General features: G+C 44.1%; 2 protein-coding genes across 13 annotated transcripts; both read right to left on the reverse strand.

Annotated features, from left to right (window-relative positions):
- Positions 1–12,016: 12,016 nt before the first annotated feature.
- Positions 12,017–16,847, reverse strand: LOC101777738 (transcription factor MYB3R-1-like). 6 transcript variants are annotated; one of them, XR_002678373.1, is made up of 8 exons: positions 16,560–16,847; positions 16,335–16,389; positions 15,956–16,013; positions 15,019–15,100; positions 14,831–14,930; positions 13,828–13,956; positions 12,618–13,471; positions 12,017–12,031 (listed from the first exon to the last, which is right to left on the reverse strand). XR_002678373.1 is itself a non-coding variant. In XM_022827835.1 (7 exons), exons 1-7 carry the CDS (start codon positions 16,592–16,594, stop codon positions 12,814–12,816), a joined length of 1,074 nt encoding a protein of 357 aa, XP_022683570.1. In that variant the 5' UTR covers positions 16,595–16,847; the 3' UTR covers positions 12,645–12,813. The 6 variants fall into 6 exon arrangements, 5 of the variants coding, with proteins under 5 accessions (XP_022683570.1, XP_022683605.1, XP_022683586.1 ...); XM_022827835.1 differs by lacking the exon at positions 12,017–12,031 and having other exon boundaries at positions 12,645–13,471; positions 15,019–15,057; XM_022827870.1 differs by lacking the exon at positions 12,017–12,031 and having other exon boundaries at positions 12,645–13,471; positions 15,019–15,061.
- A 397-nt stretch (positions 16,848–17,244) lies between these two features.
- Positions 17,245–24,362, reverse strand: LOC101778961 (snRNA-activating protein complex subunit 4). 7 transcript variants are annotated; one of them, XM_004951171.3, is made up of 13 exons: positions 24,121–24,362; positions 23,750–23,834; positions 23,215–23,272; positions 22,656–22,713; positions 22,098–22,193; positions 21,902–22,001; positions 20,830–20,958; positions 20,261–20,654; positions 19,767–19,824; positions 19,366–19,461; positions 19,171–19,270; positions 18,385–18,513; positions 17,245–18,201 (listed from the first exon to the last, which is right to left on the reverse strand). In XM_004951171.3, the coding sequence occupies exons 2-13, from the start codon at positions 23,782–23,784 to the stop codon at positions 17,499–17,501; spliced, it is 1,956 nt and encodes a 651-aa protein (XP_004951228.1). In that variant the 5' UTR covers positions 23,785–23,834; positions 24,121–24,362; the 3' UTR covers positions 17,245–17,498. The 7 variants fall into 7 exon arrangements, with proteins under 7 accessions (XP_004951228.1, XP_022683263.1, XP_022683260.1 ...); XM_022827528.1 differs by having other exon boundaries at positions 20,261–20,732; positions 23,750–23,828; positions 24,121–24,345; XM_022827525.1 differs by having other exon boundaries at positions 20,261–20,732; positions 24,121–24,345.
- Positions 24,363–24,756: the final 394 nt, after the last annotated feature.

The following is a 24,756-nucleotide window of genomic DNA, read 5'->3' on the forward strand; positions in this document are numbered from 1 at the left end:
CGCAAGACAAAAACACCTCCCGGCACAGGAGCTACAGATGATCCCCATCATGTGGCCCTTCACAGTTTGGGGGCTCAAGATGGTAGGACCTCTTAAGAAAGCATCCAGAGGCTACGATCACCTCTTGGTCGCAGTTGACAAATTCACCAAGTGGATAGAAGCTAAGATGATAACATCACTCGATTCGGAGCAAGCAGTCGAGTTCATGTTAGATATCGTCCATCGATTCGAGGTACCCAACTGCATCATCACCGACAATGGTAGCAACTTTACTGGAAAAGTCCTGGACTTTTGCGACAGCTACGGCATTTGGGTTGACTGGGCGTTTGTAGCCCACCCTGAACCAATAGCCAAGTAGAGCGGTCCAATAGCATGATCCTGCAAGGTCTTAAGCCTCGCATCTACGATAAGCTCCAAAAATTTGCCGGGCGATGGGTGGACGAGCTTCCCTCTATGCTTTGGAGTTTGAGAATGACGCCCAATAGGTCAATAGGCTTCACCCCCTTCTTCATGACCTACGATGCCGAGGCAGTGCTCCCAATAGAGCTAGACTATGGCTCACCAAGGGTACACGCATACCAGGAAGAGCAATCAAAGCAAGGATGGCAAGACGACCTCGACATGCTAGATGAGGCCCGAGACATAGCCATGATCCGGTCAACAAAATACCAACAAAACCTGCGGCGGTATCACAGCAGGCGTATTAAAGCGCACTCCTTCAACGTCAACGAGCTAGTCCTCCGAAGGATACAATCTTCTAAGGACAAGTACAAGTTGTTGCCGCCATGGGAAGGGTCGTTCATCATCACAGAGGCGCTGCGCCCAGGCGCGTACCACCTCAAAGATGTCGCAGGCAACATCATCACCAACGCATGGAACATAGAACAGCTATGTCATTTTTCCCTTGAAATGTACCTGGCTTAAAGCAAGTCGTATGATGTAAATAAAAGCACGTGTCATTTTCTGATTGAGCAACCCGTGCCAATCCAGCAGTCGATCAATATGGGTCGCTCGGGAGCTACCAAACCTGTAATAACTCAACCCCTAGAAAGGATTGGTTTTACCCCTCCAAGTCGTTTGAAGCTTATCACTAAGCCCCGAATCACCCTCAAGATCGATAAGATTAACGGTCAAACGCCAAAAAACCACAATGGGACGACCTAGGGTTTAAAGGATCGCGGCAAAAAATGTTTTATTAAGTCAAAAAGAGTGGAAATCGAAGTGTGATAGATAAACAAAAACGATCGAAAGGGTCCACCACACGAAGTTCACAAAACAAAAAGAAACACGTATAATTGTCCATACACGCCCACACACGGGCAATGATCAAACGACAATAGCGGCACAACTAATTCTTTTTCACCTCCTTCCCAGTGCTTACGATGCGAATAAATGCGCACGGATACCGTTGTAGCTTTTATCTTAGAGTATTCCAAAGGTATCAAATCCAAGGGGACGTGTGTGTACTAACTCCTATTCTAGTTGGTCCAAGGACACACCAAGATAGGTGGCGAGGGTAGAGAGGATTCCTAAGGATAGTACTATAGATAAGTTAAAGGTTGATATCTCGGGTCAAATACTCGCATCGGGCGCTGGCTTACCCTGAATTAGTCAGATGCCTCCGGCCTACAGCTCCACCATATATCCGAATGTGGAGGATGACAAAGGACCAATAGGACTATCACCACCTACGGCCTACCTCTAGCAGCTCGTGGGATATACGGCCAACGAAGGATAACCCTTAGCCCAGACACCACATCTACGCTACAAATTACTACTGCAATCTAACTACGTCTGAGCTCCCATAGCAGACTACAACACGAACCCGCGAGTAAGAGAACTGATCTCACTTCTATGTAAGTACTACTAGTGTATACTGTATCAAGGTCTCAAGGCATACATGAGAGCATACAAGCCTATACTATGATAGCAAGGGTATATGACTAGCATACGAGCATATAAGCCAAGCATATAAGCATAGCAATGGTAATATACTACTCATGCATATAAGATCCAGGTATAACAATATAAGAAGGAATCACGAATGGTAACTTACTTTACTCGAAGGAAACAAGCATCCGTAGAGGTACAAGCTGAGAGGAGAGTGCCGACACCTCGACACTCCTCCTGAACACCCCTCACTCTCTCCCTATTCTAAGCATAAGCTAGGCAAGCCTTAGCCTTTGGAATAGAGCTCTAACTCTCTCTAGGATGGTGTGTTCTCAAATGAGGCCCCCCTCTACTATTTATAGAGTGGAGGTGCCTTGGGAGAGTAGAGATGCTCCAAGCATCTCAACGGAATATTGTCCTCCAACTTCTCTCCTTGTGCCACCTAGCAGGCTTTGTCTGCCTCCTCTGTCCATTGAAACTTGTCTTGCCGTTAGAGTAGCTTGAAGAAGGGTAATCCACGTTCTCCAAGTCTTGAGATGAATCGATTGAGGGCTGCCATGCAGCCTGTAAGCTTTTGCACGTCCTTGATGCCGGCTGGAGCTTGCATATTTGTGATGCAGAGATTTTCTCCGGGTTAGCCTCAATGCCACGGTGGCTAATGATGAATCCGAGTAGTTTTCCTGAGCGTACACCGAAAACACATTTTGTAGGGTTGAGTTTCCACCAGAATGCTCGTAGGCTTGCAAATGTTTCTTCTAAGTCTGTGACTAGATCATCCGGATTTCTTGTTTTTACGACTACGTCGTCTACATAAGATTCTACGTTGCGGTGTAGTTGCTTCTCGAAACACATCTGGATGGCATGTTGATAGGTCGTACCTGCGTTTTTTAGCCCGAAAGACATTGTTTTGTAGAAAAATGCTCCAAACGGGGTGATGAAAGCTGTTTTAGCTTGATCTTCTTCTTTGTGGGCTATTTGATGATAGCCTGAGTAGCAGTCGAGAAAGCAGAGCAAAGCACACCCGGCTGTGGAGTCAACTACTTGGTCGATCCTGGGTAGTCCAAAGGGGTCCTTTGGGCAATGCTTGTTAAGGTCTGTGTAGTCGACGCACATCCTCCACTCATTGATCTTCTTGCGAACGAGTACAGGGTTGGCTAGCCAATCAGGGTGGAAAAACTCTTTGATAAACCCTGCTACAAGTAGTTTGGCTAGCTCTTTTTTGATTGCATCTCTTCTGTCTTGGACGAACCTTTGTAGTCGTTGTCTTTTTGGGGTAGCTTTGGGGTCGACATTTAATGAATGCTCAATCAGCTCCTTGGGCACACCGGGCATGTCAGCTGGCTTCCAAGCAAAGATGTCATGGTTCGCCTGAAGAAAACTGACGAGCTCATTTTCCTATTTAGGGTCTAGCCCTATTCCAATCAGGGCTGTCTTGGATGAGTCACCAGTCTGGAGATCGACGGTTTTGAAGTCCTTCTCGCTTGCTGGTTTCACCTTAGTCGATCCTGACTTGTTTTCTGGGATCTTGAGTTTAGTGGGGCTGAGTTTCTTTGAAGCTGTGAAGACTTGTTGCATGGGGCTGGGTGCTTGAGAAGTCACTGCGATCTCAACAGCTTCCGTGTCGCACTCGTACGATCGCCTCAAGTCTCCACGTAGTGTCAACTCACCCTTAGGTCCTGGCATCTTAAGTACCAGGTACACGTAGTGTGGTATAGCCATAAACTTGGCCAGGGCTGGTCTTCCGAGTAAGGTGTGGTAACAAGTTTTGAAGTCGGCAACCTCAAACCTGATGTACTCGGTTCGGTAATGTTCCTTGGTGCTGAAAGTGACTGGTAGGACAACTTGTCCTAAAGGTATGGCAACATTTTCTGGGACAATTCCGTAAAATGGTGAGTCCGTTGGAGTAAGCATGTCTATGATGTCGAGGCACATTTTCCTTAGTGTCTTAGCAAAAATGACGTTGAGTCCACTTCCCCCATTGATGAGTACTTTGGTAAGTCTTGAGCTGGCGACGACAAGGTCGAGTACTAGAGGGAATCGGCCTGGTTCTGAGAAACTTGTCCATTGGTCCTTTCTACTGAAGTTATGGGTACTCCAGACCATTTGAGTGGTGTAGGAGTTGCTGGCTCGATAGCCATAATCTCTCTAAGTACTAGCTTATTGGACCGCTTGAACACGGTACCCGGGATTTCACCAAAAATAATGTTGACCGTCTTAGAGGCAGTTTGGAACTCGCCTTCACCTTCGTCAGCTTCATTGACCTTGCCTTTACCCTTGTCCTTTTTCTGACCAATGTCTTCGGGAGGGGGTGGTGTGGGTAATTCTTGCATTACTCGGTGCATGCTGTAGCAATCAATCGCCGAGTGTTTGTGTGGCGGAATCGCCCAACTTAGACTGGCTTAAGTGCGTCTAATTGCTGTCAGAACAATAATTATCCAAAACGCACTTAAAACAGTGTAAGTTGGGCGGTTCCGCCACAGTTTGCTATTTGGATGCCATGGGCATTGTTTCTTGAGTAACTCGGTGAAGGAGGACCCGAATTTCCGTTTGTGTGACCCTTTCTTGCCTGAGTTGGACATAGCTTCTACAGTGTTGTCAAGTTTCGCTTATGGTTCTGATTACCCAAGTAGTTGTTGCAAGTATCATTGTTGCAGTTTCTATCTTGTTCATGATTGTTGTTATTGTTGTCATGACCGCGGTTGCGATGAGAGCTGAATCTCTTATGCTCCTTATCTTCTTCATCTATCCATTGTTGCACCATGATTTTGAGATCTTTAACAGTGGCTGGTCGACGTCTGCCAAAGTCTTGGTATGTTCGACGATCATAGAGGCCATTTTGAAAGCACTCGATGACGTCCCTTTCTGAAATGTCGACTATTGTAGCCTTCTTTTCAAAGAAACGGCGTAGGTAGTCACGAAGTGTCTCGCTTTCCTTCTATTTGACTTGGCTCAGGTCAATTTTGTTGCCTGGGCAAGATACGGAGCCCACGTAATTATTAGTGAAAGTCTTCGTCAAGTCTTCCCAGGAATCGATCGATTTTGGTTTGAGTGACTCAAGCCATGTCAACGGCATAGGTTCCATGCATATGGGGAAGTGAATGACCTTTGTATCATCATTACCCCCAGCTGCTTGAACTACTAGTGAGTAACATCGTAGCCATTGGATTGGATCTTGCTTGCCATCGTACTTGGTGATCCCTGTCGGCTTGAACTTCTCGGGTAGTTTAGTCTTCATTACCCATGTGGTGAAGGCGGGGAAGTGATCATAGTCATTGGCTTCACGTTTGCATTCGCGGCGACGGTTGTTATTGATTACCTCTCTTAGGTCACTGAAAATTGAGGCTTCGCGATCAGCTCTGCGGTGGTGAGGGCTCTTTACAGAATTAGTGCAGCTGGCCTCTCCTGCATCCCTGTTTCGCCTTGGGGCCTCATGTTCATCTTTATTTTGCCTTTGGCTATGTTGCCTTGGCTGGTTGGCTACTTTTTTACTATTTCTTGGAGCCTCGCGATTGCCACCATAGAATGCAACGTCTCTGCTGCCATCCTGGTGGGCCAAGTTGCGAGGGATAGATGGGATTGACGATTCCTTGTCGAGTAGTTTGTAAGCTTGTTCTGCAAGTTGTGCTGTTAACTGTTGCTCCTTTCCGCGAGTTGTGCTGTTAACTCATTATCTCTGTCGTGAGGTATGAGAGTTGACATGAGATTGATCGAGGCAATTGCTGCAAGTGGAGTGTTGTGTTCTCGAGCTTGCACTGCATCGAATGCTCTTTTGAGGTTCACAATAGGAATATTCGTAGCTAGTAGTCGGCGACGATTTGCTCGAGCGGCATTGTGCGCCCTTCTTTGATTTTTCTGTTCAGAGGTTTCATCTTGCGGGGCGTTAGCTAACGATTCATCTTGTGAGACGTCGTCGAGCTGTCCAACCCGTCGAGGAGTTCTTTGGTGGCTAGCACTTGCGTCGTTGTTTGGTGACGTGATGACAAAGATTTCTCTGTCTGGGTAGTAGCTTCCAGAGCTTGATGTTGCAATCTCTGTAGAGCTTCCTTCTTCATGGGTTGAAGCGGGATACCCTCTTGATACGGGAGGTTGTCTATGTGAGCGACAAGGTGTAACTCATAGTCTTGGGCAAGGAACAATGGCTTCATCCCAGGCCAATAAACGAATCTGCCTTGCAGGGTTGAAGTAATTAGCAAGCCTTGAGCTGGGCCTGACAAAGGGATCTCTTGGACAAAGTCCAAATCGTAGTCGCAGTCCTTAGCTGTCTCTAGTCCGGATTGGACTCGAGTAAGGAATTCTTGGTGGACCGTGGCTGCACTGCGGAGTCCGTGCGGGAATCGACTTCAAGTTGAAGTTGACTTGCAGGATGGCTTGGACGTTAGCCTGTGCGGGCTAGTTAGAATCGAGGTCGAGTCCAAGCCGTAGTCGAACTCAATGTTATTAATGTTGAAATCTTGGATTTTCTCGATGAGATTCTCTGCTTCTTGATGAAGAAAGTTTTCGTCGAGACGCTTCTTTTCCTGGTTGCTGACAATGCAACGTTGAAAGGATCCAGCGCCGTCAGCGATGCAAAGCTAGGAACCGAAGACGAAGGTTACGCCCACCTCAAAGGTGAACGCGGGCTTGATGATGACTGGTTCCATCGATCTCGTGCGGAGAAACTCGACGACTTCCCCTACCTGGTGAGCTAGCTGTTGGTGTTTTAGACTGGCAACCCGCCTAGGGAGTACCCAAGGTGGTCTTTTGTGCGGTGGGTATCGTCGAGAATCAAGGAGTCGATGGTGACGCAAGGAACACGATTTAGATAGGTTCGGGCCGCTAGATCGCGTAATACCCTACGTCCTGTGTGTAGATTGCATTGATCTTGTTCTTTGTTGTTTCGAGGGGGTCCCTACCCGCCCTTATATAGTCGGGGAAGTAGGGTTATAGGGTGGATTATGTATGAGTCCTAGTCAAGTACGTTATAGAGTCCTACTCTAACTCGGTAGAGTAGTTTCCTTTTGACCCGACTAGTCTTCGGGGAGTCCATGAAGCCTACGCGCCCTGCAGAGTAGTCTTCATGTCCGAGTAGGTTTTGGGTACGTTCCCTTGAGTGGGTCCGTACAAGTCTTCTAGTGGGCCCAGGGGTGCCTAGCCGACACCGAGGCTTTGAGGCGGTAACTCCTGGTGAAATGATCATAACCGCCTTTAGGAAGTCACCAGGAGCCACCATGTGGAAGCTAAGCACGAGGGGTGCCAGGGCCATTTTGGTTCGGCCGAACCCTAGGCACCGCCTCTCACACCACCCTTCGTCTGGGATGCTGCCTGGTGGGCCCTCAAGTTGGTTCTAGGTGCTCATGCCAAGTTAAGGCGGTTTACCCCCTGATGTGGGTCCACGGATCCGTGTGCTCTTTCCTGATTGGCTAGAGTTGTGTTTCTTTGCCTCTTGGGTGTGCTTTCTCCTTCTTTCTAAGGATAAGTCACCTGCATACAAATACTCACCAACACTTGTGGAAATGGTTAGTAATAAACCCCTACCACTAGGTTGATGCTCATCTTTCCTGTGTTTATGCAGGAGTTGACATCCTAGAATTGGCACTTAAGAGCCGTCAACAAGTGCGAGCTCCAGTGGGATCTTCTCAATCAAGGACTAGGCGTAGGGGGTTACCTCCAACTCGATCTGCAGCAGCTTGGCTTCTGGAAGAGGAGCGAACCCACCCTCCAGGGCAGCTAGGTCCAGCTCGCCGTAGTAGGAAGCAACTACGGAGAGAGTCGTATGCGCCCCAAGGAAGTACGCGGAGCGAATAGCCGACTAAATGCGGTTGGGATGACTAGCTAGGTGGCCCAGGGTGTCACTACTTCCGCTTGGGGGCTGAAGCGCCTCACACACTACCATGGCAATGTTGGGGAATTGCTCTAACTGCCCAGTCGCAGCCGCAAGATCCTCACGTGCCCGATCCCTGTCCGCTTGCAGCGTCACCACCACCATCTAAGCATCTGCAGGAGAAGAGAAACGCTCAGGACGAGGGTCAAGAAGGAACCCACCACGAAGTAGCAAGTACAGGCTATTCATGGTGATCTGCGATGATCCTCTGCTGAAGATCCTGCTCCAAACACTCTTTAGCCCATTCCACCGACGCCTAGTTAGTCTGCTCATCATTGCGTGCCTCCTCCAACACCTTCACGCATTGCTCCAGGCGATCGCACCAGTCCTCTTCCACGCGAGTCCTCTCCTCTGCCGCAGCAATGAGCCCTGCTCAGGACAAAAGAAAATCATGGAAAGAAAGAACCAGATGGGTGACTAACCAGGTTGGGAGGGTTGTCAGGATGAAAGGCCATGGGGGCTGGCCCCTTAGTACAGCATCAGCACCCCCTGCAAGGTAGGACTGGACACGGGCATGGGCCTCCGAGTTGGGAGGCTCCTCGGGCCTCTCCCTAGTTGAATCCTGAGGGCCCGAGTACTGGAACATCCCATGGGCCCGCTGCTTCGCAGGCTGGAAGCGCCGGCTGAAGAACTCCTGCAGCAATCTGGCCCCAGTGATCCTTTGCGAGACGCGCTTGTGGAAGACGGGCAGGATCCGGTCCAGCCTCCTCTTGTCAGGCGTCAACACGCCCCAAGTCCATGAGTCCTGCACAATGGGGACAACGCCGGTGAACGGGGGAAGGCTCGGGGATAGGTTTTGACATAAAACCACTCCCTATGCCACCCCTTGTTGGAAGTGACGGAGGGAAGATCGAAGTAGTCCTTCCCTTTCCCGCCCCGTAGCCGGATCCCAGTGCCACCGATGGGGGCGCCACCTCCACCGCGCTATCCGAGGTAGGACTCGATGTAGACGGTGAAGAAGTACATCCACGGCAGGAAGTTTGCCTGCACGCCGAGGAAGCACTCGTAGAAGGTGATGAAGGTCGTGATGCGAAGAAGCCCATTGGGGTTAAGATGCTGCAGCTCCAATTGGTAGTAGTGCAAGAGCGCTCGAAGGAACGGATGCACTGGCAACTCGAAGCCTCGCTCGTAGAACAGAGCGAAGACCACAGTCTCGTCTTGCCGAGGCTCGGGGAAGGGTTCCCCCTGTGGTAGGTGCCATCCGGATTCTTGCGGATGGAGGAATCCCTTGTTCACAAGCCCGCGGATGCGGGCGCCGGTGATCTCCGAGCGATGCTAGGACCCCATGATGTGGTGACGGTGGAAACAGCTAGGGCAATGAAGACGATGAAGCGGTAGACCTAAAATGTGTGCAGCAGTGTGAGGAGGCGAGCAGACAGATGTGAAGCAAGGAAGAAGAAAGGGCAAACCCTACCACCTCCTGGACGGTTAATAAAGGGAGCAAGCGGAACCGACGAGACGGGCGCAGGTGTGGTGGGCCCCGCCACTACCCACACCGGGCGTGGGAAGCGGAACCGCCAGCGATGGGAATGGGGTGGGCCCCAACAATAGGGAACTGTGAGGTGCTCCTTCAACTTCCCATGAAAGATTAATGTGGGCGGCGCCAACACATCGCGTGATGTGACGCAACCCAGTCGATGGGGCATCGGCCCAACGGGCCGGGGAGAAAGAAAAAACTCACCGACCCACGGAACAGGTGCATGGTTCGAAGGCCGGCCTCACAGGGGGCTCCGAGGCCGCCGCACGCCAAGGGAGCGAGGTGCAATAAGGGATAGGCCTCAGAGTGGCCCAAAGGAGTTGGGAACAGCCCCTGACTGAAGGAAATTCTCGACTGCATTCGAAAGCCATGGTTACAACCCCACCCGTGGGCTGGCCCCACGAGGGGTGGACAACGAAGTCCCTCGAGTCGATCAAACGACTCAGGAGCCAAAACGAAAGAGGGATCGAGGCAGCGTGAGATGCTCCAAGATGAGCCAAGCTAGTGTTCCCATGGACGGAAAACCGGATCTCACCGGAACCAACCTGTTGAGGCTCAAAGCGAGCACGGTATGTGGCCATCGAGGAATTTGCAGTTTGAGCTCGAAAAAAACCCACCTCCACCGAGGGAAGTGCGGGGTGATTAGAAACAAGCTAAATAGTAAAAATAGAATCATCCACACAATAGAAATAAAGAAAGAACCTCAAAGATGTGTTCATTCAACGAGGGGCCAGAGCCATTTACATATACAAACAAGGTGATGCCTCCTCCGGAGCGGGAAGGCGCCGCCGGAGCCCCCCAAGCCCAAGCCCGCCGTCGACGAAGAGGCCCTCCGCTGCGCCGTGGCGAGGAAGAGGTTCCGCGAGGCGCAGGAGGAGATGAAAGCTCGGGGAGCCGCGCTCTTCGTGCAGATGGCGTGCCCCGAGCACCTTAGGGCGCTCGGCATCGACAAGGCCATGGAGCACGTCGTCAGCCCGGAGCGCCCCCGCGACGAGAACAGCGCGCCAGTCGTCTCTCCGGAGCATCCGTGCAGCCTGTTGGAGAAGCTCGGCTACTTCCTGAAAGTCGAGTATAGAAGCCTAGAAGATGTGGTTTTGGCGGGAACGAGTGGGAAGGGCAAATGTCCACTAGACATGCTTTATTTGCGATTTGGCCTAGCTAAACATGGATGCAAATTATTCGATATCTGAATTTGAATGCACAACGGTATGTATTTTTTGCAGGTTCTTGCTATTGTTATGCAATACTATATGTGAGCATGGTATTGAATTCCCCATCCTAAAGTATCCACTTCCATATTTTTTAATTCGTATTCATAAATACTTCCTCCATTCCAAATTTCAGTCGTTTTGGCTTTTCTAAATACACATTTTTTGATATACACCTAGATATATACTTATGTCTAGATACATAGCAAAAGTGATGTATCTAAAAAAGGCCAAAACGAATAGCAATTTGGGATGGAGGGAGTACAATATATGTGCAGCTTTTTCTTATTTATCAGAAGTACACACGCACACAACCAGGTATGCACAGTACACGCGCGTCCTGATGCCCACGAGAGTGCCTTTTGTTACATACCTACAAATCACCGGTAGTGTGTGTAAATCTTGGACACTAGGATTTGAACCTTGGTGTCCTCTCACATTTCCACCACCACCACCACATAAAGAGGTGATTCTCCAATATGTATGTGCGTAACTTGTTGAAGCATTCCAATATGACTAAAAGTTTCTTTCAATTCTAGTACCTATATTTGTATCCATTAATTTTACTCAGTTCATCATGTTATTAGAACTTTTTTTTGCCACATGTTTGAAATTTATGTGTTTTTATTCAGTTGATGATACTGTTCCTTCGTATTTGTATTTATTTGATCTATATCTGGATTATGTTTTTTTTTCTCTCGAAAAGGAATCTGGATGGTGTTTGTTTTGTATTTGACTCGATAAGGATGAGGTTGCAGTATGACATATTTGATTTGATCCATCTCAACACCCAGGGGCGGACCTGTGGGTAGGGCCAGTAGGGCCGTGGCCCTAGTCTTGAGCCTTGTAGCAAGGTATAGTCCCATCCTCATTCCTGCATTCCAGGCCAGCACACCTACCACGTCTACGTGCCTTCTCTTGGTCTGTACGCCTATGTCCTTCTCTCTTTCTGCATTTTTCTTAGCTTCTTTGCAGAAGCATGCCCGGCCCGAGCTTCTTGCGCCATTGCTAGGCCACTGCATGCACGCCGTCTGCCACCTTGTGGCCTTGCCGAAGCGTCCTTGGTTGTCAACTGACACGGAAAGCAGAGCAGCAACCAGCGAGCATGAGCACGTATATCCGTAGACCAGTGCTAGCGTGCCCAGCTTACCTTGTGGCCATTGTGCTTGCTTGCATCTTGTCGCATAGGAGGCAGCGATTCGAAGTTCACCATGCAGCTGTGTAGCAAACACTAGTAAAGGCAAAGTCAACTAACAATTAGTTGATTATATCCTGTTTCCGTTTAAGTGTAAACAATTGCAGAATAAACTCAGTGAAGCAATTTATTGGGGGCCACACACACGATTTTTATGGCAGCACAATGGAGTACTAGAATCGACTAATAATTGTGCTATTTGTGTAGATTTTGAGGAAATATTATGCTACGATAGTCAATTTAGAAGACAATTTAGACTTTACGGTAGTATATGATATTTTCGTATATACATTGTTGTGTCATGACTCATGAGCCTTACAACTTGGCCCTAGCCTTGGTGAAAACCTGGGTCCGCCACTGTCAACACCTACTTACCGCTGACTGCCACTGGCTCCATCTGTCTGCAACATGGCGCATATAAAGGTAAGCTTGATGTTTTATTGTTCACCAAATATTAAAGAACTGTTAATCCGATTCAGATTGTTGTTGATTTCGATCCTCTTTGCATTCTCTTGTGCAAAATTCAAGTCTGAAAAGCAAAAATAGTACTGCAATTATGTTATTTAATTTCGGCCCCTAGAATTTAAACATGAGATCTCTCACCACGTGGGTAATTTTCGATTTTAATCTTAATAGCCATAGAGGATTACCCACGTGGGCGAGGTCTGCTGGCCCGCATCAGGTGTGATTTAACAGGTTTGATTTGATCTGATCCAGATGCTCGGGGCCTCCCGGCAGAGAAATGGATACGCCGATATGGAGTAGAAGAGTCAACAGGGGCCAGTGGAGATCTAATTGCACAAGTTCACAATACATTCCCACTAACATTTCGTGAAATTTTAAAACATAGTTGATAGGACATTTTTTTACCGTCGCCAAAGAACATTAGGCAATTTTTGGGTTTATTTTTGTTCAATTTAATATCACAAAGTTTTCTGAGTTGCTTTGGGTGCTGACAGAAAAAGATTTTCTCAGTTAGATCCTAACCTTCAGAGCAGTGCAGAACAGCAGAAGTGACAGTGGCTTATGCATCCCTCTGCAATCAAATCCTTATGTAGAATCTCGGCAATATTAAATGATTTACAAGTAAATGAACAAAAGTTGCATGGACTTGAAGTCCAACAAGCAGAATTATTGATTTTTCTCCAGGTTCAGTCCCTGGATTATTTGTTTGAAACTAACATCACATACCAAGCTTGAAATCTTCATCATTTGTTGAATCAGGTGCGATGACCATTAAGCTCTCACAATATGACATGTCTAGAAGATCTGCTATACTTGCCAGATGTAGCTGCCGTGACTCTGGATCAGCACTACTGCAAATCGCATCAGAATGTACATTGCTTGATTGAAAACTAAGTGCTGGTGGGATTTCCAGAAAGTTTGTTGATTCCTCTTCTTTCAGGGGCTTTGGAGAATTCGCTGCAACACAAGAGACCTTCTCATCCACTGAACTCAACGGCGAAACCAATTTTTCCTCGGTTAGTATGCGCAAACTAGATCCAACTGTTCGCCCATCCACCATTTGCGAGACATTAACTGAATGAGGTATAGACCCTTCGTCATGTATAGAATCAGGACCTTTTTCTTTCAGTGTACATGCATTTCTACAAGCTTCTGTGAGTCCATGTTTAGATTTAAGTCTTACTGGCAGGTCGGCTGATGAAATTGGAATATTATTGGATGAATCTTGACTGCTTGTTGCGGTGGAGTCCCTACCCACTGGAATCAATGAATCATTGGGGCAGGGTGAAAGTTGCTCTGGCGATCCACTACCTAAATTTGACTTAATCTTTTTCTTCATAGCACCAGTCCAGTAATTCTTAATTGCCTTCCCTGTCCTGGTAGCACAAGAGATAACCATTTCAACATTTCAAGGTAGTCTAAAGGGATAAAAGTTTGCTGAATCCTTACAAAGATAATGAACAAAAACATAAAATAACAAAAAATAATAACAACATAAAGTATGAAAGCAGAAAACTTGTAAGCTCACGTAACATAATAAAGACCTACCTATATCTAGCTAGTGGTTAAATGACTGGAGATGAATTTTATGGTCTGGTTAATAGCAGAGTAGGGAGTCTATAAATAAGCGGCATAGTACGAATTATTATTTATTAAATTTTACTAGGAGCATGGTACAAACAGAATAATAGAGCTTTAGTCTTCAAGTTTTAGTTTATCATCTTGATCTCACCTCCCAGGAAAGAATTTAGCCAGTTCACACCATTTGTTTCCATGAATTTTGTGAGCACGGATAAGATCTATCTCCTCCTGTTCCGACCACGGCATCTGGTTCACAGCAGGGTCAAGATAATGCGTCCACCTGCATCCTCATTTTTAATAAGGAAAATACTCAGCAAATTTGGAGACAAAGATATGAAAGGATAAATATCAAACATGGAATAGCTGAAAAAGTTCTAGAATTCAATACATTTATACAATATCGTCAGCATGAAAATGCTACTGCTTCGTAATTGTATTTTGTGACTAACAATACTTATAGTTCATCAAGGTTTTAAATGTTTCTATGGCCCACAGAGATATTAACCAATTAACTTGACTCACTTGTCTTCAAAGATATAATATGGAATTGACAAAGCTGTTCATTGGTCACAGCACTAAAAATAGCATACAAGAAGCCAAACACCAAAATTTTATTTATTACTCTAACTGTTTGAGAAAATTAATTTAAATAGAGGTAATATTGACTTTCTTACACCTGTATGTAATAAAACAGTGCAAACCATGTTTGGACTTAAAAGTAGAAATTAAAATCCATACAGTCCAAGAGGACAAGCCATTTCTAAAGCAATTTAATTTCTTACAGGCGTGTAGTTCTGCCTTGTTGCTTGCATCTGAACAATATTTTCCCTCAAGAACCATATAGTTTCCTTTGCTGAAAGGAGATTGCAATGTGCTAAAAATGGAAAAATGGTAGAAGGTGCGAGATGTGGAAGCAGCAAACATGTCTTCAATGAGTCTTCCATAGGGCCAACAGGCCAAAATAGGTGGCATATGACAAGTTCCCAGTTTCAACAGCCATAGATGCAAGCAAACATAGGCATACATATGGAGCTACATAGTTCTCATGGAACTTTTATCAAATCAAATTAAAACTAGAAGTGAACCTAGGCTGAATTATTTGCATTTGGAATCAGAAGGCATGCAACCAAATAATGTGAGTCCTGTAATTCTACCTGTCTCTACACTGCTTTCGACTACGACCGGGCACAGCCCGTGCAATGCTTGACCAATCTTTTGAGGAATGTGTATCCACCATTTGAATCAGAATCTCATCTTCCTGAAATACAACTAATTTTGTTTCAACAATTCACTAATGCAGAACAATATACAAAAATAAAGGTAGCTGATATGAACTAATAACTTTCCTCTTGTGACCATGCCCCCCTCCTCTTGAATGAAACTGTCTTGAAAGGCAGGCATTCAGTGAGACAGTTGAATCAAAACTATTGAGATTGCAGATGTTAAAAGACATAAAATGAGCTGGCAGGAGTGCAAGTGGTAGTTATAGATGCAAACTTCCAAACTATTGCTATGAAGACAGAAATGCTATAGAAAATTATGATTTAACTGAGGGAATGCAGAATTAACATTATACATTTTTTGTTTCCAAAGTTGACTCCAATTCAGGTCACCATTTGCATCCACAGGTCTAACATAAGCCAAATTACAGTCTTACACCATCATATTACAGATGAGCGTCCATGTTTGGTACCACTATTTCCTCTCATAAGACACTAATAAGATTTGTCAAAAAAACCAAGACACTAGCAATTATTCCATTCCTCTTCATTTACTCAGTTTGTTAAGAATTTTACTGAAATCACCGCGACCTATCATTTTAGCTACAAAAGCATTCTTATTACAAGACTTATCAATGAAGACTTCTATAAGAAAAATATGCTGGGAGGTTTGACACTATGGCATAGGGGGTAATGATGTTCCAAGCACAACTGTTACATATTTACTCATAAAAATACATTTGGTCATAACCATCACCATGCCAACATCATACATTACACATAGTTTGCAGAGAAAAATTTGAACACTAATACTGAGCAATTTCTGTCATATAGATGCACATGTAGGAGACTAACTCTTGCTTGGTTGTAGAGAAACTGAGAAAGTAGTTTCATCAGCGATGATTGGTATTAGTTAAGAAATGCCGGCTAATTCGACAAGACAATTGATTAAGAAAGTTTGTTCTAGCACCACAGTGGACACAGATTGTGAGGAAACGGATGTGCAAAATCTTTAATCTAGCCAAGAATTGAAATTACAATTGATTAAACTACGGTTACCTGTCCCTTCCGGTTCTTCATCGTCGAAATATTCAGAAGCTTGTAGGGGCTCATCATGCTGCAGTAGGAATTCATCCAGAGAATATGTACTATATCAAATCCATTCGAAGGATTAGAAATGATTAAATACCATATAGAATGAATATTTGACATGATGGAATATTGCCTGAAACATGAAAGGATGTGCTTCTGCAATAAGCTATGGGAAATTGAGAATAATGAGTATGAGTGAAGCAGCCCCCATATGATTGGGATCTAAGAAGTAAGAACATGCCAAACTTCAGCTGATACCAGTTTAGTTTTGGACTACAGATGCCACATTCAATTCATTGCAAACTTCGTGTAAAATACTAGTAGACTGGAGGTTATGCAATCCCACCTCTTCTGCAATCCAATCAATTTCGCGTGAGCAACTTGTTGGCTTGGTAGACGTCCTACAATGCAAAACAAGGCGGATGTCACTGAAAATTCTTGCTTCTTTTCTGGATTAACAGCTAAACAGCAACTGCCTAGAAGGCTAGAACTAGAAGAACAATGATGTTCTGACTTCTGAACCAAGAAACAGGGGGCACTGAATTGAATCAAGAGAAGGCCAGCAGACTACCCCCGCCTGTGGACGCCGCCTGCGCTCCTCACCATGGCCGCCTCCAGAGGAGACCAATTTCAGCTCGGCCTTAGCTCAGATCGAAGCAACGAAACGCAGCTTCCAAGGAGAAGCTACGCCCACCTTTCTGCTTCAAGAAATCGCCGTTGCCCAAGAGGGAGGTACCAGGCCGTGCCGAAGGAACAGGCTTGCTCCTCCTTCCTCGCTTGGTTGCTGGAGGGAAGAAGAGAAGAGTGCCACGGCTGGGGGGCAGTGGCAGCTTTCGGCGGCTGCTCTCAGCCGCCGTTGCCGACTGCTGCGGGTCGGAAGCTGTGGGACTGCTCGATTTGAGATGAAAGCGCACGGCCCAGTACTGAGCTGGTAACGAAAACGGCCCAAGAGCGCTCGTGGGCCTCAGGGGCCTTCTTTTTTTCTGCTGAAAAAAGGTGGACTTTTCTTTTTCTTTTCTTCTCATTTTCCTATTAATTTTTAAATTGGAGTAGATTTCTAATCTTGTATTTCGTATGTGAAAAATTATTCACAGCGCATTCCTATATCTATGTCGAGCTAGATTCAACCCAAAACAGGACATAAGAAAGTCTCTGTCCAGTTGGGAATTGGGATGTTCGGCCTTCCGAAAGTTAGGAAAAGTTGGTTTCTGGAAAGGACCTACATTCCCTCAAACCCAAAGCGTCAAACCAGCAAGTAGTTTAAACAAACTGAAAATAGAAAACTGCCCTCCAAACCAGTGAGACAGTGACATTTAACAGAACAGAATTGCAACTTATGCAATATAAAAATTCCATCCAACACGCAGCGAGCTCCTTATACGTGGAGCTGTTCGATTATAGGAAGACAGCATCAAGTTTGTACCTCAGTTCATCATCTCCTGGTACCAAAAAGGTGCAACGGAGCAAGCGCAATACTTGTCGTTGCACTGTCTAAGTGACGATCTTCATTCTATATGAAGCTACTGCCATGCAGATAAAGAGGAGAATCGATCATCAAGCCATCACAGTAGGACATGTCCAGAAGATCTGATGCATCCGCCTCATGTATCTCCAGTGAGCATGGATCTGGGGTTGCCAATGAATGAACATCATTGGGATGGTTACTAGCAGCTGTTGGTATAACCACATCCACAGGTTCTGATGCAGCATTTTGTGGAATACCTTGGCATACATCTGACGGAGAGCTATTGTCACTGGCTGGAGTTGTTTGTTCCATTTTCGGGGGAGGCCTTTGACAACTTGCTGCAGCGGTGCACACCTTGAGCTCCACTGGGGTCGACAGAAAATCCAGTTTCTTTCTTGCTCTAGCTCGCTGCTTTGATTTTGCCATTATCTTTTCAGAGACTTTGGCTGAATGAGCATCAAGACCTTTAGGATAGATGCAGTCGGAACTTTCCTCTTCTGATGTATCTGCATTTTCATCAAGTTCTGAGAGGTCAGTTTTAGATTTGGGTCTTGGGGGTAAAGATGATGGTGGTCGATTTCTCTCAGATGAACCCTGGCTGTCCTTTGGAATATCTGACTGACTGCTCTCTGGAACTGATATATCTTCTTTCAGGTCTGTAATTTCTTCGAGCCGTCCTGAGGCTAAATAATAATTCAGTTTTCCTTTCATACGACCTCTCCAGTGTTCTTTGAGTGCATGATTTGTCCTGGTTGCACATAAAAGGATTCTTAGTAGAGTAGAGACATACTGAATTAGTATAAACGGAAGGATGAAAAACAACAGTAACTGACAAAATAAGGGAATATTGGATGCAGCATAAACTGACGAAGGTGTCAGTGTGCAAGTTTTTTCTCTGTTTTCTTTTACAGTAAAGATCATCCAATCGTACCTCCCTGGGAAATGTTTGACCATTTTAAGCCACTGGCTTCCATATATTTGATGGGCACGAATCAATTTTAGCTCCTCCTCTTCAGACCAATCCTCTTTGTTTATTGCTGGGTCAAGACTGCGTGTCCATCTGTATTGAAGGCCCATCAGCACAAAGTGAAAAAAATATTCGCAGTTCTAATGAAAAGTTGAATGCAGAGTGCGAATGCATACTAGATATTCTCACTAGTCGCTAGTCAATACTCCAACCCATAAAAGGAGATTTTGTAATTAAAGAAATGAAAAGTGTCAAATAGGATCATTAACGAAGTTTTTTCTCTCTCAAACACACAGGAGACCTGCGTATCATTGTATTAACAGGAGAGCTACAGTTTTAAGAACTTAAACACCTATTACATATCAAAGACGACCCGACCTCAAGAAGATTGTATTTGGAACCAATTATCTTACTTTGACACACAGTTTTCCTGTGTGTTAGAAAAAAAGAAAGTGCAAGCATCCAGTTTTGTTGCTCGAGATCAAAATCTTTATAAGCACAGGTTAACAGTGAACAGATGTATTGACAGAGGTGCATTTTCAGAGTAGAACAGTGGTAGACTGACAACTGCATGATGGTTGCAGCAGATTGTGATTGCAATGCAAGCTAAACATAGGCAACAAAATGATGAACAAAAGAGGATGTCACCTATACAAGAAACTAATTTAAGATCAAATAAATATAAACTGTCACATGTAGAAATACAAAAAGGAACAAGCAGTACAGTACTATAAACGAATAGTTAATTACCTTATTCGGCACTGTTGTGCATTTCGGCTAGGTATAGCAGATGCGATAGTTTGCCAGTTTTTCAGCCCATGTTTGGTAACCATTTTAGTGAGAATTTTATCTTCCTGGAATAAAATACAATTTCGTTTTCTCAGTAGGCATGATGGAACAAACCCAAGCTGACATGGTTAATAAAAAATTATGGTTGATAACAACTTTCCTCTGCTAACCATCTTCCTTTGGTCGTTTCAGAATTTTTCAAACTACTTCCCTCCTTGAAGCAGTAGCCATTTTTCTTGCATGGTGGTCCCTCTGCTTGAAATAAAGCCAAATCTAAATACATAAACTCTACACTTCTATTCTTCAAAGATGTGAATGTAACAATTAATCAAATTTAACCTATAGGAGAGCATTTGATAGTGTTATATGAAAGCTAACCATGATGTATCAGTAACAGGAACAGCAATACAATCATAATGATGCAAGAAGATATCAGATATCACATGAAACCTATTATACTACAAAGTACCCTACTATATGTGTATCATCAATGAAAACATCATCCCACTACTTGGGCAAACGAGCAACCGATAATGAAGATGTATTCTAACTACTACCTGTCTTTCCTGATTCCATTTCTTGACGACATTTGACGGTTTCAGGTGGTAAATCACTCTGCAGCCATAGTTAAAAACTGACATAAGAACTTGGATAACATTATATTAACACAAGTTACAAAACTACCAAGAATTAAATGCTGACAAAATCATTTAGGCAGATCAGAAATTAGTAACAAAATCAAGATTATATAAAGAATTAAATTAACCTTTTCTAATGAATCATGTGAAAGCATAAGCAGTCATAGATGTTCTATTACATCAAAAGATGCATGCACAGTAAGCTTTTGACAGCGAATTAAAATGCATGGTTTTCATCGGTTAAGGTTATGTTCTACAGTAATGCAACAGTTGATCCAGAATTACTGTTGTCTTCAAATCCATGAACTAACAAAGGCCTTTCTTTGATGTTTGGTACTCCTATAAACAGATCAGTAAACATAAAAAACTTGAAGTGCATAAAACAACAGCAAAGCCTTGGTAGCGATGCCCACCTTGAGCTTCACTGGGGTTGACACCGAATCCAGTTTCTTTCTTGCTCTCGCACACTGCTGCGGTTTAGTTATTATACTTTCAGAAACTTTGGCTGAATGGGTATCAAGTGCTTTAGCATAGATGAAATCAGAGCTTTCTCCTACTGAAGTATCAGCATTTTCACTTAGTTCTCTGATCTCTTGTTTAAGTTTGGACCTTGTAGATAAAATTGACGAAAATTGACTTCTATCAGATGAAACTTTGCTGTCCTTTGGACTATCTGACTGACTGCTCTGCAGAACTGATAGATTTTCATGAAGGTCAGGAACTTGTTCAAGCAACCCTGAGGCTAAATATGAATCCAGTTTTCTTTTCATAGAACCCCTCCAGTGTTCTTTGAGTGCATTATTTGTCCTGGTTGTACATGATGTCAATAACTTTAGTGCCACCCTCACAGTAGTTTGAAGAGGGTATATGCATAATGAGCTCTCACTAAGGAAATAATGAAAATCAAAAGACAAAAATGGTAGCTAACAGAAGGAGAGGTGGTTTGTCTTTTTTTTTTACAGGTGAGACCATCCATTCATACCTCCCTGGGAAATGTTTGACCATTTTACACCACTTGTTTCCATATATTTGATGTGCACGAATCAATCTTAGCTCCTCTTGTTGCGACCAAGCCTCTTTATTTATTGCTGGGTCTAGAACGTATTTCCATCTGCGTTGAAGGTCCATTAGCACAAAAGTGAAAAAAAAAACATTAAGTAGCTAATGAATTCAAATGCAGATTGTCAATGCTTTACTGGATGTTCCCACATCACTAGTCAAATTTATTAAGGCTTCTAATATATAACAATGATTAATGAAATTAATAGTGTAAACAACTTCCAGGACATGTTGTCTAAGAAATCTGTAATGCAGTTTTTTTTTCTTTTTGACCTTTACACCCTTACCTAGAGAAGTCCTGAAGCAGTATGAGTGTGGAAAAGATCATATAAGGTGCCAAACAACTTACTCTGTTTACACTTTACAACAGAGGCATCATATTTTCCACTTAGGATGATGATAGAAGATGGCATATTCCCATAATAGTTTCTATTGCAAAAGTTGCATTGCAATATATGGAGAATCATGATTCCTAAGAACAACTTTTGTGAATTGTCACGAGCAACCATCAGGTGTGTCACTTGGAATAGAAATCTTAATAAGATCAAACTAGCAGTGGCCATAACATGCAACAATATCGACATAGAAGGCTATGGCCGCTACAGCATAGAACAATGGTAGGAGGACAATTTGCAGCTGCTGACTAAATATCACCATGGTGGTCACAGCAGCTTGTTCTGGTAATGCAAGCTAAACTTAGCACACCAAATTATCAAAACAATAGAATATAAGGTAATGAGCATATCCCAATTGGTGGAAGGTGCGGGTGCACACACCCACCGACAAGATTCGAGTCCTCTAGCTTGAATTTGGTTGCCTATTTCTTTTTTACAATGCCACCTAGTTCCTCTTAGGTTGGTCGATTTTTTTTTTTAGAATAAGAGGATATAACATGCCGAATATAGTAATTCAAGATAAAATGGAACAAATGTCGTCACGTTCATAATTTTGTTTTTTTTAAAAAACAGGTATGGTGCAAATAATAAGTAAATTACCTTGATAAACATGCATGTGCATTTCGATCAGGTATAGCACATGAAATATTATGCCAGTTCTTTGTCCCATGTTTGTGTACCAATTGAGTGAGTAGCTCATCTTCCTGGAAAAAAACAATCAGTTTCTTTCTCTTAGCAGACAAGATGGAATAAAAAAGAAAAACCACACGAATAATAAAATTATAGTCCTAAAAACTTTCCTCTGGTGACCATCTGCATTTGGTCCTTTCAAGATTTTTTAAACTACTGCACTCATTGAAGCCGTGCACATTCTTCTTTTGAGGTGGAACCTCTGCTTGAAACCAAAAAAATGATCTAAACACATAATCCATACACTTCTATTCAATGAATATGCAAATGTAGCAAAGAACAAAATTACAGCAATAGGAGACAGGTAATACTTGATAAATAAATGCTGATGGCATTATATTTATGAATGCAAGCATGAGCCTGAAAGTATCATATAATAAAGTACCTAACTGCATTTGAAATACAGATTAGACTTAGACGAAGGTTGCTCATTTGTATATCACTATATCTTTGTATATAATGCTTGAGGAAATCAGGTGCCACTTTAGACGACCTTTTCTAGCAGAAAGGGAGCACAGAAATTGTATGTGAGATGATGTGGACATGCCATGCATTGCCTTTCCTGGATTGGGGCATGTGGAAGTTTAACCATGGATCGTTTGTTCTCTCGAGCAATTGAACCATGGTGTGTCAAGGACCTAATGATCAATCAACAAGCACCTACCTGTATTTTCTGATTCCATATCTTGCCAATGTTTCGAAGTTTCATGTGATATATCAGTCTGCAATCACAGTTAAAAAATGACCTAAGCACCAGCATACCATTCAATTAACAAAAGTTATAGAATTACCAGAAAACTAACTAACTAACCATTCAGTTGGATCACATAAGTGGGAATAACAAAATCAAATTATATATATAAATTATTGAATGCACCTTTCTAATGGATCAGGCAAAGTATAAACATGCAGACATGGCATAAGTAGAGTTCCTCACAGGTTGCTTTTGTTACAGTAGCACAACATTTGGTCCAGAGCCTTATTATTGTACCAATCAGGTAACAAAAGGTATTCTTGATAGTTTGGTATGAATAATTAAAAAATAATTGATCCAAGATTGTGCTCATTTTAGTACTTTCTTGTTTTGGTGTAAACAGAGCTTTCAAATTCATAACAAAATGGTTCAGATATGTCAAGGAACAGCTCCCTGCCAAATGTAGTACAATAGATGTCCATATATGGAAACACAACTATTTAGTAGCACTGGATCCATGTGGCATTACCATGCCTTCAGCAACCGCGTCGGAGTTGCTCAAGTGATTTGTTGAACTGAAGTCCCTCCTAAAAGAGGAAGCGATAATCAAGTGAACATTATGCAGGCGGTCCTCTTATAAATTTTGCAGTTCACAATGTCAATTTCGATTCTTGGGTTTTACTTGTCAGCAAAAAGTATACTAAGAGTAAGAACCCATTATATATTGCTGAAAAATGAACTGCAACAGTGTGCTACTCCCTCCGTTCCAAATTATAGGTCGTTTTGGCTTTTCTAGATACATAGATATTATTATGCATCTAGACATAGGGTATATCTAAGTGCATAACAAAGTTTATGAATCTAATAAAGTCAAAACGACCTATAATTTGGGATGGAGGGAGTAGTAATGACTAAATGCCTATACTCAGCTTACAACGTTATAAGCTGAAGCCCCCATTTTACTGAAGCAAATCGCCACCAGATTCTCAAACAATCAAGCTCCAGGTGGAAACTGCGCTCCCCATACGAGCATAAATGCTGCAGAGGAGGATCGGATAACTCACCGCTGCCTTGGCATCCCATCGCTACTCTGCTCCATGGCAGCGGTCAGAGATGAGGCTCCGATTCCACCAGAAGCATCGCCTGAAGCTGGGATCAAACAGATGGTTAGAGATTAGAACGGTGACACATCACATTTACTAGCGCATGGTGGTTAAGACTTGAAGTTGACCCCCAATTATTCTTTTTTGGGGAAAATAAACTGGCAACAGCACTACTCCACCGCGGCCACCAAATCGCTGCAGTGATGCACGCATGATTGCTCACGGAAGAAGGAATCGATCCAGGTCCAGGCGGATCTGCATTTCCGGTGCCAGTAGCGGGGCGGCGGAGGAGGAGGAGAGCAGCGACTTGGAGCGAGGAGTTCGAGGCGGACCTGCTTCGGTGGAAGGGGCGCTCGGGCTCGGCGATGTGCTGGGCGCGCGGTGCGATCCTGGCGAAGAAGGCTTGGTCGGTGATGGCGGGCGCCGGGGCGGGGCCGCGACGACCTGGCCGGCGGCGAGGTGAATTTGGGATGCGAGGGGAGGAGCAGGAGGCTGCCGGAGAGCATACGGTGACACGAGTTGGATTCGGATGGCGAGGAGTTCAAGAAGCGTGGCACACGCGCCCGCGCCAACTGTCCCGTAGCACGAGTGAGTGGCACCTCAGGCAGGCCCGCGCGGTCAATTTCCGCTGACTGGAAGCTTGGACGAGCCATTTTTACGGCGGTAACTTCTCTCAAACGGACTCCAAGAACTCCCATCAATCACTCTTAATATACTTATCCATCCCAAATTATCCCAAATTATAAGTCATTCTAAGAATCTTGAAGAGTAAAAATATCTCAAGTTTGACCAAATTTATATAATAATATAATAACATTTATGATGTCATCTAAGTATCATTAGATTCTTCATCAATTATATTTTCATAGTATACCTATTTGATGTCATAAATCTTTATAATTTTCTCTATAATTTTGATCAAACTTGAGATGCTTTGACTTTCCAAGATTCTTAAAACGACTTATAAT

The sequence above is a fragment of the Setaria italica genome, chromosome I (assembly GCF_000263155.2).
Source record: "Setaria italica strain Yugu1 chromosome I, Setaria_italica_v2.0, whole genome shotgun sequence".
NCBI lineage: Eukaryota > Viridiplantae > Streptophyta > Magnoliopsida > Poales > Poaceae > Setaria > Setaria italica.